At 56.7% G+C, this 14,883-nt stretch overlaps 1 protein-coding gene across 1 annotated transcript in view; it reads right to left on the reverse strand.

The window, feature by feature from the left end:
• The window catches only part of ARID1A (AT-rich interaction domain 1A), a 55,797-nt gene extending 48,753 nt beyond the window's left edge, over positions 1-7,044 (reverse strand). Inside the window, exon 1 of the mRNA XM_054292255.1 lies at positions 5,916-7,044. Within this exon, the coding sequence (XP_054148230.1) occupies positions 5,916-7,001 (1,086 nt within the window). The 5' untranslated portion in view covers positions 7,002-7,044. The remainder of the gene's footprint in view (positions 1-5,915) is intronic.
• Positions 7,045-14,883: the final 7,839 nt, after the last annotated feature.

Raw genomic sequence — 14,883 nt, forward strand, 5'->3', positions numbered from 1 at the left:
GAGTCACATTCCCCTCACACCCTTCCCAGCCCTGCAGCCCAGCCCTTCCCAAAGCTCCCACAGAGCGGCTCAGCTGCTCAGGAACAGCCACTGAGGGAACTGAGAGCCCACGTTCCAGCCCTGCTTCACAGGGAGAGACAAAAGCTGCCTGAAACCCTGACAGCCTGCAGAACCAAAGAACCAAAGAAACCCTGACATCCTGCACAACTTCAGACCCAAAGAAACCTAAAGAAACCCAGCTCCTGCAGAACATCAGACCCAAAGAACCGAAAGCAGCCCCTCCAGAAGCAGAGAGGATGCTGAATTTGGGACTGGAGTTTTCCTGGGCCTGACTGACGGGCACAGCGTGGTCCCCCTGAGCGCCCAGAAGGACCCGTGCTCTGTCTCCAGGTGAGGAATGAGGAACTCCCCTGCTTTCCCAGGGAAGCCAGAAGGGCAGCAGAGCTCCTCTGGTGCCACCGGGAGCTGGTGGGCAGCAGGGACCGGACACAGCCCCAGCAGCTCTGTTCCAACGTGCCAAAAAACAGCTTTTCTCTTCCCATCCCACTTGTCATTCACTTCCAGCTGGAGATTTATGGCTCTGCCTAACAGACATCCAGTCCAGTTTTCCCACTGCCCGTGCATAAATTAAAGACTGAACTTTTTGCAGCCAGCACACAACAGAAAAAAAAAACTTTTGTAGGACTTCTTAAAAACACTTTTTCCCAGCAGGAAGGTATCCTTCCTTTCGCTCCCACCAGGACAAAAGGGGAAACGTTGTTTTCCACCCTTGCTGATGGTTTAAGGACCATACCAGAGGGGAAAAAGCAAATGGCTAAATATTGACAAGCTTATCTTTTCCATCTCCCCAACCAGGTTTGCTGCCTTCAGTTTCTGTTTTGCTGCTGCTGCTCCTTGAGAGTTTCCAGCATTCCTAGCAGGAATTGGGCAGTGGCATTGCTGATCAGCTTCTCCCCAGAGCAATCCATCACTCAGGAGTTGCAATTCAAAGAAGAAATCAGGCTCACTAGCCAGAGAATTTTAAATACACAGAGTAGGAACTGGAAAGGGCATTTTCTCCTCTAATATTTTAATTACCCAGAGCACAGATGCAGAGGGGAAAAGCTGGATTTCCAATTGGTGGTGTTCCTTTGAAAAGAGTAAGGGAGAAAAGTGGTGGGAAAGTCGTGCACGAGGTAACAGATAAAACCAACAGCTGCACTATTAAGCCTAATTTTAGACATTATTTTCTCTCTGAAGGAAAGCTGCTGGGATTTTTAGCACAGCCCTCATGCAACGTGTGATACGCCTGTAACACAGGAACCACTGACCAGAGTTCTCAAATGAGACAACAGAAAAATCCCAAAGCATTATGAATACACCAAGCTTATGAGAACAGTCAGGCACAGCTTTGTAACAGAACATTTGACTGTCCTGCCTCCCCCAGCCCAGTTTCCAATATTATTTAAGACCAGGGAAGAAGTTCTGCCTGCTTGTTGAGGGAAAACAGGAAGTTTTCCTGATTCCAGAAACAGGAAACAGAAGTTGTAGCAGGTAAAAGGAATAAAACTGGGCAGTTCCAGGAAACCACTAAGCATTCCAGCCCCCCAAAAAAGGCCTGAAAGTCAAACACAAAACCTTCCAGAAAACAAAGTTCTGTCTTGCAACCAACAACATCCTCACAAGAGAGAACCATAGGGGAAACCTCCCCTAGCCCAGATAATAAATAAGGATTCACAGGGCAGCTCAATTAAGCTCCATAAAAAGCAGGAGGCAAGCCTTGCTAACCCCATTTCACCACAACACTCAAGTGGTTTGTCCTGAGTTTCCCAGTAAACTGGTGGTGATAAGGGCAGGGAAAAATAAAAGCCCCAGCTGAGAGTGAGGATTGAGTTTTACTGTCCTGTATCCCACACATCCTGCCTGGAAACACTGGACACCTCCAAGCTGGGCATCAGGGAGATGGTGCTGCAGAAAACGAGAGATTTTAAGAGAATCAGACAACTCCTGGTTGACTTCAGGCTGTTTAAAAAAGATAAAGCAGCAAAACCTCCAGTGTCCACACCAGGATTAACAAGATTTTATTAAAAAAAAAAAAAAAATCAAAGCAGCAGAATTTTCCTGCTTTTCCTAAAACAGCCAAGCCCTAAAATCGCTCATTCAGAAAAAGGAGATGCAGCACTCTCCTTTTTGTTGGAAAGCTCCAGTGCACAACACACAACTCCAGGGCTCCTGACATTACAATGCAAAGCAAGGAAAAAACACGAGCCAAGAGGAGCCAGGTCCCAATTTCCCATTCCAAGACATCGCAGCTCACTGGCAGCACAGTGCCTTTTGGTGCCAATTTAGTTTAAAACCATATTTCCAACAACGTTTTTCATGCCTCACTCGCTACTAAAGTCGGAATCAAAGTCAACAAAAAATAGCTATTGTATGGCAACAGGCCCAAAAGCTTTTTTTTAAATTAACATAAGATTCTTAAACTGCTTTCACTGAACTTATAACAGAGGCCTTGAGATGCCGGGGCACCTATGGGGAGGTTATCCAAGATGTCAATGTTTAATGTGATCCAAAGAGTTCTCCCATTACAGGAAACACTTCGTTGTAGCCAAAGCCTGAGAAATGCCCATCTATTAAAGGCAGGGAAGTCCTTTCTCTCAAGCAGTTTCCTTTAAATCCCACGACCCTGGAAAACTGGTGTATTACTGAGAGCTGCTACATGCTCTGAGGGGAAGCAGAGGAAAAAATCCATGGGAGAGCTGGAAAAACTGAAAACCAGGACCCATGGCCTGGCTTCTTACAAGTCATTGCCACAGCAAACCCCGGATTTCTCATCCCACACAGCACAGATCAGCCATCCTCATCCCCTGATCCTGCTCTGTGCTGCCCAGCTGGAAAGATCATCTGGAAAAAACACCGAAAGTCCCCAAAACCACGGAGCATCCCCGTGTTCCCCGGCTGTGGGTGAAGCACCCGTCAAGGTTACACACAGGAGCCACCCCTGCGCAACCCTGGTGTGACCACGCACTCCTCTCACTCGCTGCAGGCAGCATTCCACCCAAACAACTTTCACAGGAAATTACCGGGCCTTTCCTGATGAGCCAAGCGACAAAATCCTCTCGATAGCATCACTCAGAATTCCTGAAGAGTCCCTGAAAGGGATTAAAGGCACCACCCTGCTCCTCACCCCAAAGCGCTCTGTGCCCCAGCACTGCCAGGCGCGCTCTTCCCACATCCTCCTCCCCAGCCTGCCCGAGATGCCCCTGGCAGGTTCCCGGCAGCTGAGCTGCCCTCTGCCCTGCTCTGCATTGCCAGAGCTCCTCAGAGTTGGGAGGGAAGCACCTGCTCTGCTCACTGCTGTGCAAGACAAAGAGAGACACAAAGCTCTAAATTCTCCTAATCCAGGGAGTTTAGGAGTACACAGCTCAGGAGGCTGTAATTCAGGCCTGGAGTGTTATTATTATTAATCAACCTTTTGTGGGCAGCACAGATGACACGTGGAAGCTTTTTTCATTAGATACCTCTGCTCTTTTCTTTTTCCAGCAGAAAAAGAGGAATTGTCAGTTTAGGTCCAACACTCCTGGGCACAAAAAGGACTGGGGGGGAAAGTCATTTGGTTTTTGAGATAAAGGAGTTGCTGGTTAACCTCCTACATCCACTATTTGTCCTTCCTCAAGCTCAACTAATTCTAAAAACAACTATTCATTAATAATTCCAGTTTATGGGACTACTTACTCAGGTATTCCTAATTCACTGTGTCAGCAGCTCATGGAATTAAGCAAAATTCATTTGCCAAGACAAAAAAAGCTTCTTTTACAAATTTCTACCAGAACACTGACAGAAGTGAACTGCAGGAAAACACCTGAGAAGTTCAACCTGAGTCTGTATTTTAGTGTACATTTTATCTAAATTGAGATTTTTCCAGGATTTACAAAGTAAACACTGTGTGCATCCATGGAACACACGGCCACATTCCCGAGCAGCTGAAACCTTCCCTGAGGATGCTCCAGCACTCAGTGCCAGCCACCACTGGATGTTTGACAGCCCCAGCAGAGCAGATCTGCTCTCTGGGACAGCAGAACCTGAAAGAAAAGCCACTCCAACCACTCAAGGTGCTGCAGCAGAGGGTGCCTCTGGTAATCAAGGGACAAACAACTGAGCAGGCTTCAGATCAGTGCAGGAGAAGTCCTGGGCAAGAAGGGAAGCTCTGGAGGCTGCAGGTCACCCTACCTGGTACCAAATCTCTCCAACCGCGGCCTAAAGTTGGAGCAAAGCACACAGAATGAAAAGGGAAGTTTAGTCCTGCACAGGCCTTGGAGATGCGAGTCTGAGCACAGAAAGGAACCTGCTTTGAGTCGAGGCTGTCAGATAAAGACACCAGCACCTCTTTTCCCCGTATCTAAAATGTCTGATGCTGTGCTGCCTTCTCCTCTGCACGTTTCCTGGCCATTCCTATTCCAGCAAAGAGGGAATTCTGCACATCCAACAATAAAGGTAATCCTCAGGCTTGCTTTTGCTAGTTCCACTCCTCAGAAGAGTTGTGACACTGCTAAGCCTGACCACAACCAGCACCTGAAGTCTCTAGGAAGTGCCTGTATTTATGGGGGGGGAAGGAGACAGATCAGTTCTCATTCAAAATAAGTCAAAATGTGCCCTAAGACACAGAGCTAGAGACTCCTGCCCTGTATCACAGTTCTGTTGAACGTAAATTGATAATTCTTGGTAATCGACCAATTTCAGCATTTTGGCCACAAGTTCGGTTCTGATTGTTTGGTTGTTGGAGGATTTTTCCTCCTTCTTTAGGCTGTAACACACCCCAGAACCCCCCACATGCTCCCATCTAATAAAGAACCCAAACAGCCCCAGTTCTGAAAAGGGCCAAAACCAGGCAGGAACAAACGCATCCTCAGATCCATCAAAGAAATCATTTATACCAAGGGGAAAGTCACATAACCAAAATAAACAGCAAGCCCATTGTGCGGAGCAGCCCTGCCACCGTTCCGACAACACAGACTCTATTCCAGGCTGAACCCGACATCACAAGGAAAATAAAGCCAAGGTACAAACAACGTGCCCCGGCCCCCCGCTCCGTGCGGGGCACGGGGCAGAGCGATGCGGGGCTCAAGGTCACGCCGGGGGATGCGGAGAGGGGCGCGGGGCTGCCCCGTCCCGGGGCTGGCGGAGGAGGCGAGTGTGGAAGTTTATGAGCTCATCAGGATGGTTGTACCATTACATCAGAGGCAATTATAAATGGCCAAGAGCAGGGGATGGGGAGCCAATCAGATCACAGATGGGATGTCAACCTAAGACCAACTGTCTCCTGGCTTTGACAGAAGGATTTTACCTCCATAATTCAAATCCCAAACCCAAGCGATCCGCACTCGCTGCTCCCATCGCCCAGCTCCCCGGCAGCGCTCCCGCCCCGGCCCGCGGCCCCTCCGCCCGCCCCGCGGCCCCGCCGGCCCCTCGCGGCCCTGCCCGCCCCGCCGGACCCCGCCGCGGGCCGCGGGACCCCCCCGGGCCGGCGCCGGGGGTCGCGGGGCCGCGGGAAGGCGGCGGCGCTGCCGGGGCCACGCGATGTCCCGGGCGCGCCCTTCGCCGCCCCGGCCCCCCGCGCCCGGCCCCGCCGGGCCCTCGCCGCCCGCCCCGACCCGCGGGCCCCCGGCAGAGCCCCCCGGGGCGGCGGGGAGCCCGGCGGCGGCGGCCCGGGAGCCCCGCACAAAGGCCGGGGAGGAGGAGGAAGGGAAGGCGGCGAGGCAGCCATTTTAGAGCGAGCGAGCAGCACAGACAATGGCAGCGCCCGGCAGCGCCGGCCCGGCGGGGGGAACCGGCGGGAGAGCCGCCGCCGCCACCCCGAGCCCCCCGAGCCCCGCGCCCCCCGCCCGGCCCCGTGCCCGGTGCCCCTCCCGGCCCGTCCCGCGCGGCCCGGCCGGTACCTGCTGGCTCCTGCCGAGGCTCTGTCCCCCGCCGCCGCTGCTCCCGGGGCTCATGGGCGCGTGGTGGCTCCTCGGCGGGGCCCCGCCGGCCGCTGCCCAGCCCTGGCCGCTGCCCCCGCCGTACTGCGAGACCATGTCGGCGGCGCCCTTGGCGGCGGCCGCCCCGTCCTGCGGCCCGGTGCTATAGTCGCCCCCGGGGTACCCCTGGTAGGCGCGGGCGGAGCTGGGGGAGGTGAGGAGCTGGTTGAGGGTGGGGGTGGCCGTGGGCTGCGGGGTGGTGCCCCCTCCTCCCGCGCCGCCGGCGGCCGAGGGACCCATGACCCCGAAGCGCTGCTGCTGCTGCTGGAAGGCGGCGGCGGCGGCCGCGGGGGACTTGGCGGCCGGCGGCGCGGAGCCCCGGGGGGAGCTCAGGGCGTAGGCCTGGGGGGGAGGCGGGTAGGAGCCGGCGCTGCGCCCGGCCGCGTAGTAGGAGTTGTACTGGTGGTTGGGGAAGCCGTGCTCGGCCCCGGCGCCGTGCGAGTTCTGCGGAGGGGGCGGCCCCGCGGGGGCTCCCGCCGGCCCCGGGTAGTTCTGCTCCAGGCCCCCGCTCTGCAGCGCTGCCATGCCAGGGCTTTGTTGTCCGCCATGTTGGTGGAAGGCAGCGGCGGCGCCCCGGCCGTAGGGCTGCCCGAAGCCGTAGGCTGGCGGGGGCAAGGCGGCCGGGTGGGAAGGGGGCGGCTGCTGCTGCGGCGGCGGCTGCGGCGCCCCCACCCCGTCGCTGCCGCCGCCGCCGCCGCCACCGGGCGGCTCCGGGAGGTTATTGTTCAGGGTGGCGGCGGCGACGGGCCTGGGGCCCGGGTTCCCGTTCGAGCTCTTCAGGTCGGACTCGGCCCCTGCGCCCCCTCCGTTGCTCTCGGCCCCGTCCTGCAGCTCCTTCCCCGACGGGCCCTCGCTCTCCGCCTGCTTCTCGCCGCGCTCCGCCGCCGCCGCCTCACCCCCCGCCTCCTCCGGGGGACAATCCCGCTGCTGCGCCTCCGCTTTCTTCAGCTCGGATGGAGCCGGGGCGCCCAGGCTGCTGGCGGCGGCGGGGGCGACCTGAGCAGCCATGATCCCCCCCCTCCCCGCCCGGCCACCCCCCCGGACCGGTCCCCCCGAGCTGCTCCCTGCCTGGCCGGCCGGCGTGAGGCCTCGCTGCTCTGCTCTCCCCGCTCAGGCGGCGGCGGGCGGCTCTTCAGGGCAGCGGGGGCTCATTCCCCCCCGGCCTGCTCGGCGAGGCGGGGAGGGCTCCGCTGGGCTGGGCTTCCCGGGGCCTGGCCCCGCTGTACCTCCTCGGTTGCAGCCGGCGGAGAAAGGGGAGGAGGAGGGAGTGGGGGGGAAGGAGGAGGAAAGGGGGGGTGGGGGGGGACCCGGGACGGGGCTCCCGGTGCGGGAGAGGCGGGAGGGAGGGAGGGGGGACACGGCGGGCGGGCGGGCGCCGTCCCCGGAGCGGGGCCGAGCGGCGGCGGGGCCGGGCTGGGCGAGCTCCGACTCTGCTCGGCCGAGCGGGCTCAGTCCGACACGAGGCTCAGCGCTGCCATTTTACCCAGCGCCGCGGCCGCCTGCCAAACCCGGAGCGGAGCGCAGCCCGGCCCGGAGCGGAGCCTCCCCCCCGTCACAAAGGAGGAGCGGGCCGGCCCCGGCCGCCGCCGGCGCGGAGCTGCCGCCCGCAAAACCCGCGGCGGATCGGCGGAGCCGGGGGCCGGGGGGCAGCGCTCCCCCGCCGGGCCGGAGCCGCCCGCGGCGATCCCCGGGGGCAGCGGGCGATGTCCCGCGGCCCGAGCGCTCCGGGGGCGTGCTGGCCGCTGGGCGGCCGCCGGCCCCGGGGTTTCTGCCCGCGGGTTACCGAAGCGCCTCTTCTTTGTCCCTAGAAATTCCATTTAGAATTAAGCCCTCTGCGAACTGTTAGCGGTTGTCATTTCCTCTCCGCTTGGCCGTGTCCCTCTGGAAAAGGCGTTGGCGGCGCGCCAGGGCTGTGACTGCACGCGCGGACAATCCAAGAAAGTCCGGCTCCCCGCTCCTGCCAAGGCGAGGGCGGTGGGCACGGAACCAGGAATTCCCAGATCCAAAACCACCTGAGCGCATCTAGACACAACACGTTGGGCAGCGGGACAGGATGCGCTGGCAGCCAGAGCCCAGCCGGGCTGGAGCTCCCCGGCTGTCAAGAGGTGAACTGGGAACTGGGCCATGCTCTTCTGCAACCCTTTCAGGCCCAGATTCCCACCTCCTCCTCCATGCCGAGCCCTTGGCAGAGCGGGAAGAGGGAGGAGAGCAATGTACCTGGAGCTCTGCCCTGGACATAGCCTGGCCTGTGCCAGCGGGGTCTGAACCTGCCTGCTTAACTTCAGGTGGTGCAGGGCACGGGAGGGACACAAAGAGGAGTTATTTGGGATATAAACACCAAGTTCTTAGAAATCAGGACATGGGTGTCCAATAAAAATGGCAGGCATGGTGTGGGTTAGGCCTGGGTCCCATGTACCGGAGTTCCTCTGGAATATGAAAATACTTAGAAAAGTGAAGTAAATACTACTTTAAGATGAGAGAAAACATTAGAAAACAGTAGGTGGGGAGCCAAAAGAGACTCTGAGGTCTGAGGCTGCCATTTTAGAACCTCACCACAGAACAGATAATGTGGCAGAAGTGACCCCTGTGCAGGGACAACAAACAGGGCTTGGCCCCAGCCCAGCACCCAGCAGGACACACACAGGGAATCCCTCTGGGAGGGAGCAAACGCCAGTCCAGCGCAGGAGGAGAAGCCTTGGGCAGCAGGCCTGGGTCCGTGCCAGCACTGTGTGCCTGCCGGGGATCAGGTGAATGTGTCAGTGTCTGCTGACAGCAGCTCAGCCCTCATACCCGTTATAAAACTTATAATATGAAATATTTATCATCTAGAGTGCAGGTGGAGGAACAAAGGGGTTTTTCCAAAGCTGGAAAGTGGGAGGGGAGGTGGGATACGGTGATAAATAGCAAAATTCTAAGTGTTTTCCGGAGCAAGGAACTGCCCCTCAGGCTCCAAACAAAGCACCTTTGCCATTTCTCAGGCTGCACAGTTGACTGTGCAATATGGAGCAGATTCCATCCAGCAAATTGGCTGGTCAGCCTTTCTCCTCAGCTGTGAATAAACTATTAGGAAAAAATAAGTAATAAATGATGATATTGGTATTGTGATAGTACTCAAGGCCTTCTCAAGGGTTGGAGCCCCAGTACAATGCTGAAATCTCACATGGGAGGCCCTGTGGCTTTAGTGAGATGTGTGTGGACCACAGAGAAGGAAAAACACCAGGATATTCTTCTTCAGAAGAGTTTGGAAACTATGGAATGTACTAGAACGAAAATTGATCTACATCCTCTTATCGGAGGAGTTATTTGATTAAATCCTGGGTACTAGAAAGATAAAGGAAAAGAGGGGGAAAACTCCTCCAATATCAGGCTGGACTCTCAGAAGTGAAGCCCAGTGTTCTGTTAATGTCCATGGGGCCCAGCACCAAAACGCCATTCCTTGGGTGTTTCATTGGCAGTGAACTTGAAAAAGCACAAACTGGAGAGAATTCTGCCATTTTACCCCAGAACCATCTCAATCCCCCACCTCCCCAGCCCCAGAGATAGGTCTGCTATGGGAGCAAAGCCCCACCATCTCACTGAGCATCACCGAAAGTTTAACCACTTCACTGCAGGAGCCTGGGAAGCAGCTCGGGTGCGTCCAGGCAAAGATCCCGAGCTCACACCTCTCTACCTGAGTCCGCCTTTTGGAACCCCCTCCAAGGAGCACTATGTCAGACTATGAAACCCGGTGTTGATAGTAATGTGCAAAGCAGCCTGGATTCCCCAGCCACCCACACAATGAGGAGACACTCACTTTACCAAATGTTTGTGAAAGCTGCAGCAGATTTTGGAATACGCCTCATCAATGAGGCCCTGGCACTTTCCTCAATACTGAGGCATTCAGTGAATTCCCAGCCATGAGCACTGGGAAGCAGATGACAGCACAGTTCTTAACAACATTGCCACCTAAGAGCTGAAAATCCTCCGGCCGTCCCGGGATGTCGCGGCCACGCGCGGGACCGGCAGCGACTTTTCCCCGCGGCACATGCTCGCTGTGGGCAGCCGGGCCGTCCCCGCCCGGCAGAGCTCCGTGCCCGTGCCCCCGGAGCCGAGCACGCCTCGCCCGGCCCGGCCCGGCTCCCGGCTCGCAGATAGGCTGGGAACAGCGCTCACATGGCACTGCGGGCCACCGCCGCCGCGCTGCCTGCTCCTGACTGGAAGTCTCCTTCATGAAGGTGGCCGTGCCATTTAACCCAGCACTGAGGCAGTTTAGGAAACCTGGTCTAGATTAGAGTACTAGAAACAGGAGTAGTGTCTCCCCCCTCCACGAAAAAAAAAAACCCGGGCTCTGCCAACTGTGTGATGGCAAATATGGACTGAATCGTTGACATGGAAACCGGACTAAAGTCAGCGCTGCCTCGGCTCAGCTCGCACACACAAGTTATCATTATCCAGCCTTTCCCTGGCTACAAACACGGACTGGATCCGGCTGCCGGAGCCGGCTGCGGCTCCCGATCAAGTCTGGAGGAGCGAGCAGGGCAGAGCGAGGGGAGCTGGGCAGGGATGGAGGAGCTGTGCGGGGATGGGGAGGGATGCTCTAAACCCGCACCGGGCGTGCCGGGATGTGCACGCCGGACCCGAGAACAAGAGACCCATCTATTATAATCCGTGGGGTGCCCTGCAAAAGACGGAACGGAGCTGGGAGGGTTATTGGCTGTGCCTCAGCTTCCCTTATAGGTTTTTTGCTAAAGAAAATCACATTTCCTTTCAATGTGTTTATATTTGCCCAGCCTATTCCTTGCAGCGTTGTTGTATCTGGGTTAAGCACTCTCCTTGTGGCTCCATCACCACTAAGATTGATATTATTTGAATGATTTGTTTGCTGGGCATCGTGCGAGACAACGCTCACTTATCCACTTCAACATAATGCTAAAATATTGTACAATCTCTCTTTCTGGGGAGACACAATGGCTGTGCGCCGTGAGTGCCAGGCAAAGGTAACTCTGTCCCTTTGCTGAATGCCGCAGCTCAAAGGCAGGCGTGGATTTTCCAGGGGCTTTGCTGCTTCCCACGCCAGGTTCCCCCGAGCAGGGAGCGAGCCCCGGCGAGAGCCCGCCGGTGACATCTGACAGCGATCTGCGAAACTTTGGATGCATTTTAAGGCAGGAAAGTGGACTCGGCCTGACTCGAGGAAATGCATTATTTTAGCAGCGCTGGCGAGGAGGAGGAGGAAAAAGCGAAGCGGAGTTTGCGGAGGGGAAGGGACGCGGGAGCGCAGCCCCCGCGCATCCTGCGCGCCCCGCGGGCAGCCGGGGCTGGGGCCACGAGTGTCCCGCGCCCCCGGCCCGCACCGAGCCGACCCAGCGGGGAAAAGCGGGACGGAGCGAGTTTGGGGGCACATGTGTGCGGATTGGGGCTGAGCGGGGACAGCAGCGCTCACCCCGCAGCGAAAGTAAGGGTGGGGGTGGGAATTAGTGATTCCGGGGAAAACTGGGGGACATCGGGAGGGGCAGGAAAACAACAATGAAGTGCAGGCAAAGACGAACCCCGTTTGTTCTGTACACCCGGGGGTGCACCCCGGCTGCCCTCGGACAGCAGCGCTCCGGTGCGCTCGGGGAAGGAAGAGTAAATCTACTGAAAAAAAAAAAAAAAAGGGCAAAAAAGAAAATCAAAACGCGGACCGGAGTTTGCAAAAACCCCTGCACTGGATCCGGAGCCAACCTTCTGCTTCTGTTTTCCCTGAATGCCACCAGATTTGGGAGCTCTCGGGTGGGTTGGCAGAGTGACCACTTTCTGCTGCAAACCCCACTGTGAAGAGTTAAAAAAAGGGGGGGGAAAGGGCTTTTAAATCTGCAAAAAGAGAAAGATCTGAACTCTGGGCCTGGATTTTCCCACTGAAGGAAAACTTATTGTGTTCCAAATCCTTGGGACCTGGCGATGCCGTGCGGGAGGGGTCTGCAGCAGGTTCTCTGTCTGGAAAAAGCCGTCCCTCGGCCTTTCCCCACCTCGGTGCCTCTTTTCAGTGGGGCGTAAAAAGCACAGCCCCTCCCGTGAAAATCTACCCTCCTAAAGTGTATTTTTAGAGAAGTTTGAGTTGAGGCGTCACGACTGGGGAGGGGGGTGCTGCGGGAGAGGCAGGCGCTGAGAAAGAAGGGTTTTTTCCCCCCTTTTCATCAAGCTCTCGCACTGCCATTTTCCCGAGGCAGGGAGGGAGCGAGGGAGGGAGAGCGGAGCGACAGACAGCGCTGGCAAGGAAGTTTCTCACGGCAACTGCGGGCTGGATCGGGAACGGAGCCTTTTGTTCCCGGCAAGTTCAGCAGGAGAGAGAGTTGGAGCCTGCTGGAGAGAAAAACCAGCGAAGAAATAAAATGGAGGGAAGTAGGAAGAGAGGAGAGAGAGCCGGTGCTGGGCTGAGATTAACTGCAGAGCACCGCGCTCGGGTGTGCGCGGCGTTTATTTAGAAAGTTGGTGCGGTAGCCTGAGGCAGAAATCCCTCGTTAAGTGCATGGGAATGAGTGAGAGACCCAAGGACACGCAGTGCTGGGCAGGAAGTGGAATTTTCCAAGGGGTTCACATCCTTCGGTGCTCTTTTTGCCAAGATTCGCTCTCCTCGCTCGATGAAGGCTGCCTCCTAGAGACACCAGGGAAAAGGCCTTAAAAATGTGGCGTGCTCTAGGCCTGTTTAAAGTGAATACTTAAAGGTTGGGCATACCCTCCCTGAGAGATTGCAGCGTGGTCTGAAGCCCAGATGCACTTTGGGGTACTGCCCTGCCTCCCCTCCGTGTCCCTTTCTGCCCAGGGAGTGTTGAAACACGGAGCATTGTGACCATGATCTCGGAATGGGGTGAAAAGTCACCTAAAACCCAGCCCCCCCTCGATTTAATGCTTAGACACACATCCAGTGCATCCCATATTCACATCCACAATTGGTTTTGTCCCCCTGCACGCTAATCCTTCACCCCAAACCACGCGTGCTCTTTGCGTGTATGCAGACCCAGAATGTGAAATAAACTTGTCTGAATTAACCCCCAAATCGCTGACAAACATCCATCCCTTCAGCAGGCGCCCAGGAAGGGGGAGCAGAACTAATCCCCTCATTATCTGTACACTCGGTCCAGGTGGAATTCAAAAGCAAGAGCCTGATCACGAGGCGAGCGAATTTCTCAGCACAAGTTTGGGGTTTAGTGAGGTGTCCCGAAAAAAGGGTTTGATTAAAAGCGTTCATCACCTTGTGCCTTCCCGGCAGGGCAGGGGAGAAGCTCCGGTGCCCTGGGAGAGCGCGGCGTGGCTGTGACAGCAGCAGCTCAGCGAGACACCACGTGGGAAAGCCGAGCTCGGGATTTAAACGTGCCTTTCCAGTCCGGCCATGAGGGAGGGAGAGCCTGAGCTGGGGGAAAATAAATAAATAATGAACGAAAAAAAGGCTTCGCGTGGAGCTCAGAAGCGACCTCTGTGGCGGCCGGGGACTGAAGTTCAAGAGCCCCGGGCTGGGAGCGCGGAGCAGATGCGGCTCGGGGGAATCCAGCAGCGGCAGGAATGGAAAAGGGGGCTCGGGGCTCGGGGCCGCCCCCCCCGGGAAGCGCAGCGGGGCCGGTGGGAGCGGTCCCACCCCCGCATCGGAGCCGGCTCGGGGCGGGAGCGCCCTGAGCTCCGCGGGGGACGCGGTGCCCGAGCCGCGCCCGGTCCCGGTGCCCCCGGCCCGCCGCAACCGCGGGCACCGCTGCCCTGTCCCGGGGCCGGCCCCGAGCAGCCCCCGGGAGCGGCCCCGGCCCCACCGAGCTGCCCTGCCCGGGCGGGGGGCACCGCGGGGCACCGGCTGCTCCTGCCCTGCCCGCTCCCCGTCCTGCCCGCTCCCTGTCCTGTCCCCATCCTGCCCGCTCCCCGTCCTGCCCGGTCCCGGCGTGTCCCACCGGGACCTCTGCGGGCCTGGGAAAGTTTAACAGGGAAACGTCAGGAAGTATCAGGCAGGAATTTCAGTGCATCCCGTGGTTTATGGTGGCGTTAACTTTTACATATTGGGAGTAATTAGCAGCGAGGCTGTTAAAAGCAGATTTAAATAACCACCTCCCTCCCCCCTTTCTCTCCTTTCCCAAAATGGTCCAAATCCGGTTTACCTCTGACTCGACCCCCACCCGGACAGAGGTGAGAGCACAAACCCCACGGTTTGTCCATGTAGGCAGGAAAACACATTAAACCCCGCATATTAATTAACAAGTCAATTAAAATAAATATAATTTTGCCACGGTTATTTTGGGTTCAGCCCCTCCCCGCCCCCCAACTTTGTTTTAGTAAAGTGGGGAAACATATACAGAAACCTTCCTTGCAGTAGATGCTTTTTTTTTCAAACGGAGCCCAGATGCTGGTCAGGATTAAGGTTACACCAAACACATTCTACATTGCCATTTTCCAAACAGAATAAAGCAGATGGAAAAGATGGAAGAGGATAAAGCAGGAACGGAGCAGCAGTGAAAACTGCAAGCCCTGCACTAACGCTGAGAGGAGTGAGCTGGGATGCCAGGAGAGGCAGAAAGAAAGAAAGCAGGCGTAGCGCCGCTGCATATCACATTCCTCACAGTTAAAATGAGTATCTTTAATTAAACAGCTGTCAGAATTTGGGCTTTAAACCTTATATTTAAAAGGGGAGAAGGAAATGGAGCTGCAGCTGATCACTGCGTCTCCTCAGGGCTCAGTCCCAGGAGATGTGAAAGCCACTGGCCGGGGGCCATCAGAGTACTTCAGTCTCTGCGTAATTTTAAACATCGGCAGCCCCGGTGATTTTAAGGATCTACTCCCTTAAAGTTAGCCATGCACTCAGCACTTTGCAGGATCCGCCCAGCACACTCAGAGCAGCTCTGAGCTCCAGGACATGAGTATCTGCACATCTGAGAAACAAAGAAAATCCTCTTTTCAA

Source organism: Melozone crissalis, unplaced genomic scaffold, assembly GCF_028551555.1.
Source record: "Melozone crissalis strain CALT ecotype California unplaced genomic scaffold, PUWL_Pcris_2 ptg000108l_1, whole genome shotgun sequence".
NCBI classification, from domain to species: Eukaryota; Metazoa; Chordata; class Aves; order Passeriformes; family Passerellidae; genus Melozone; species Melozone crissalis.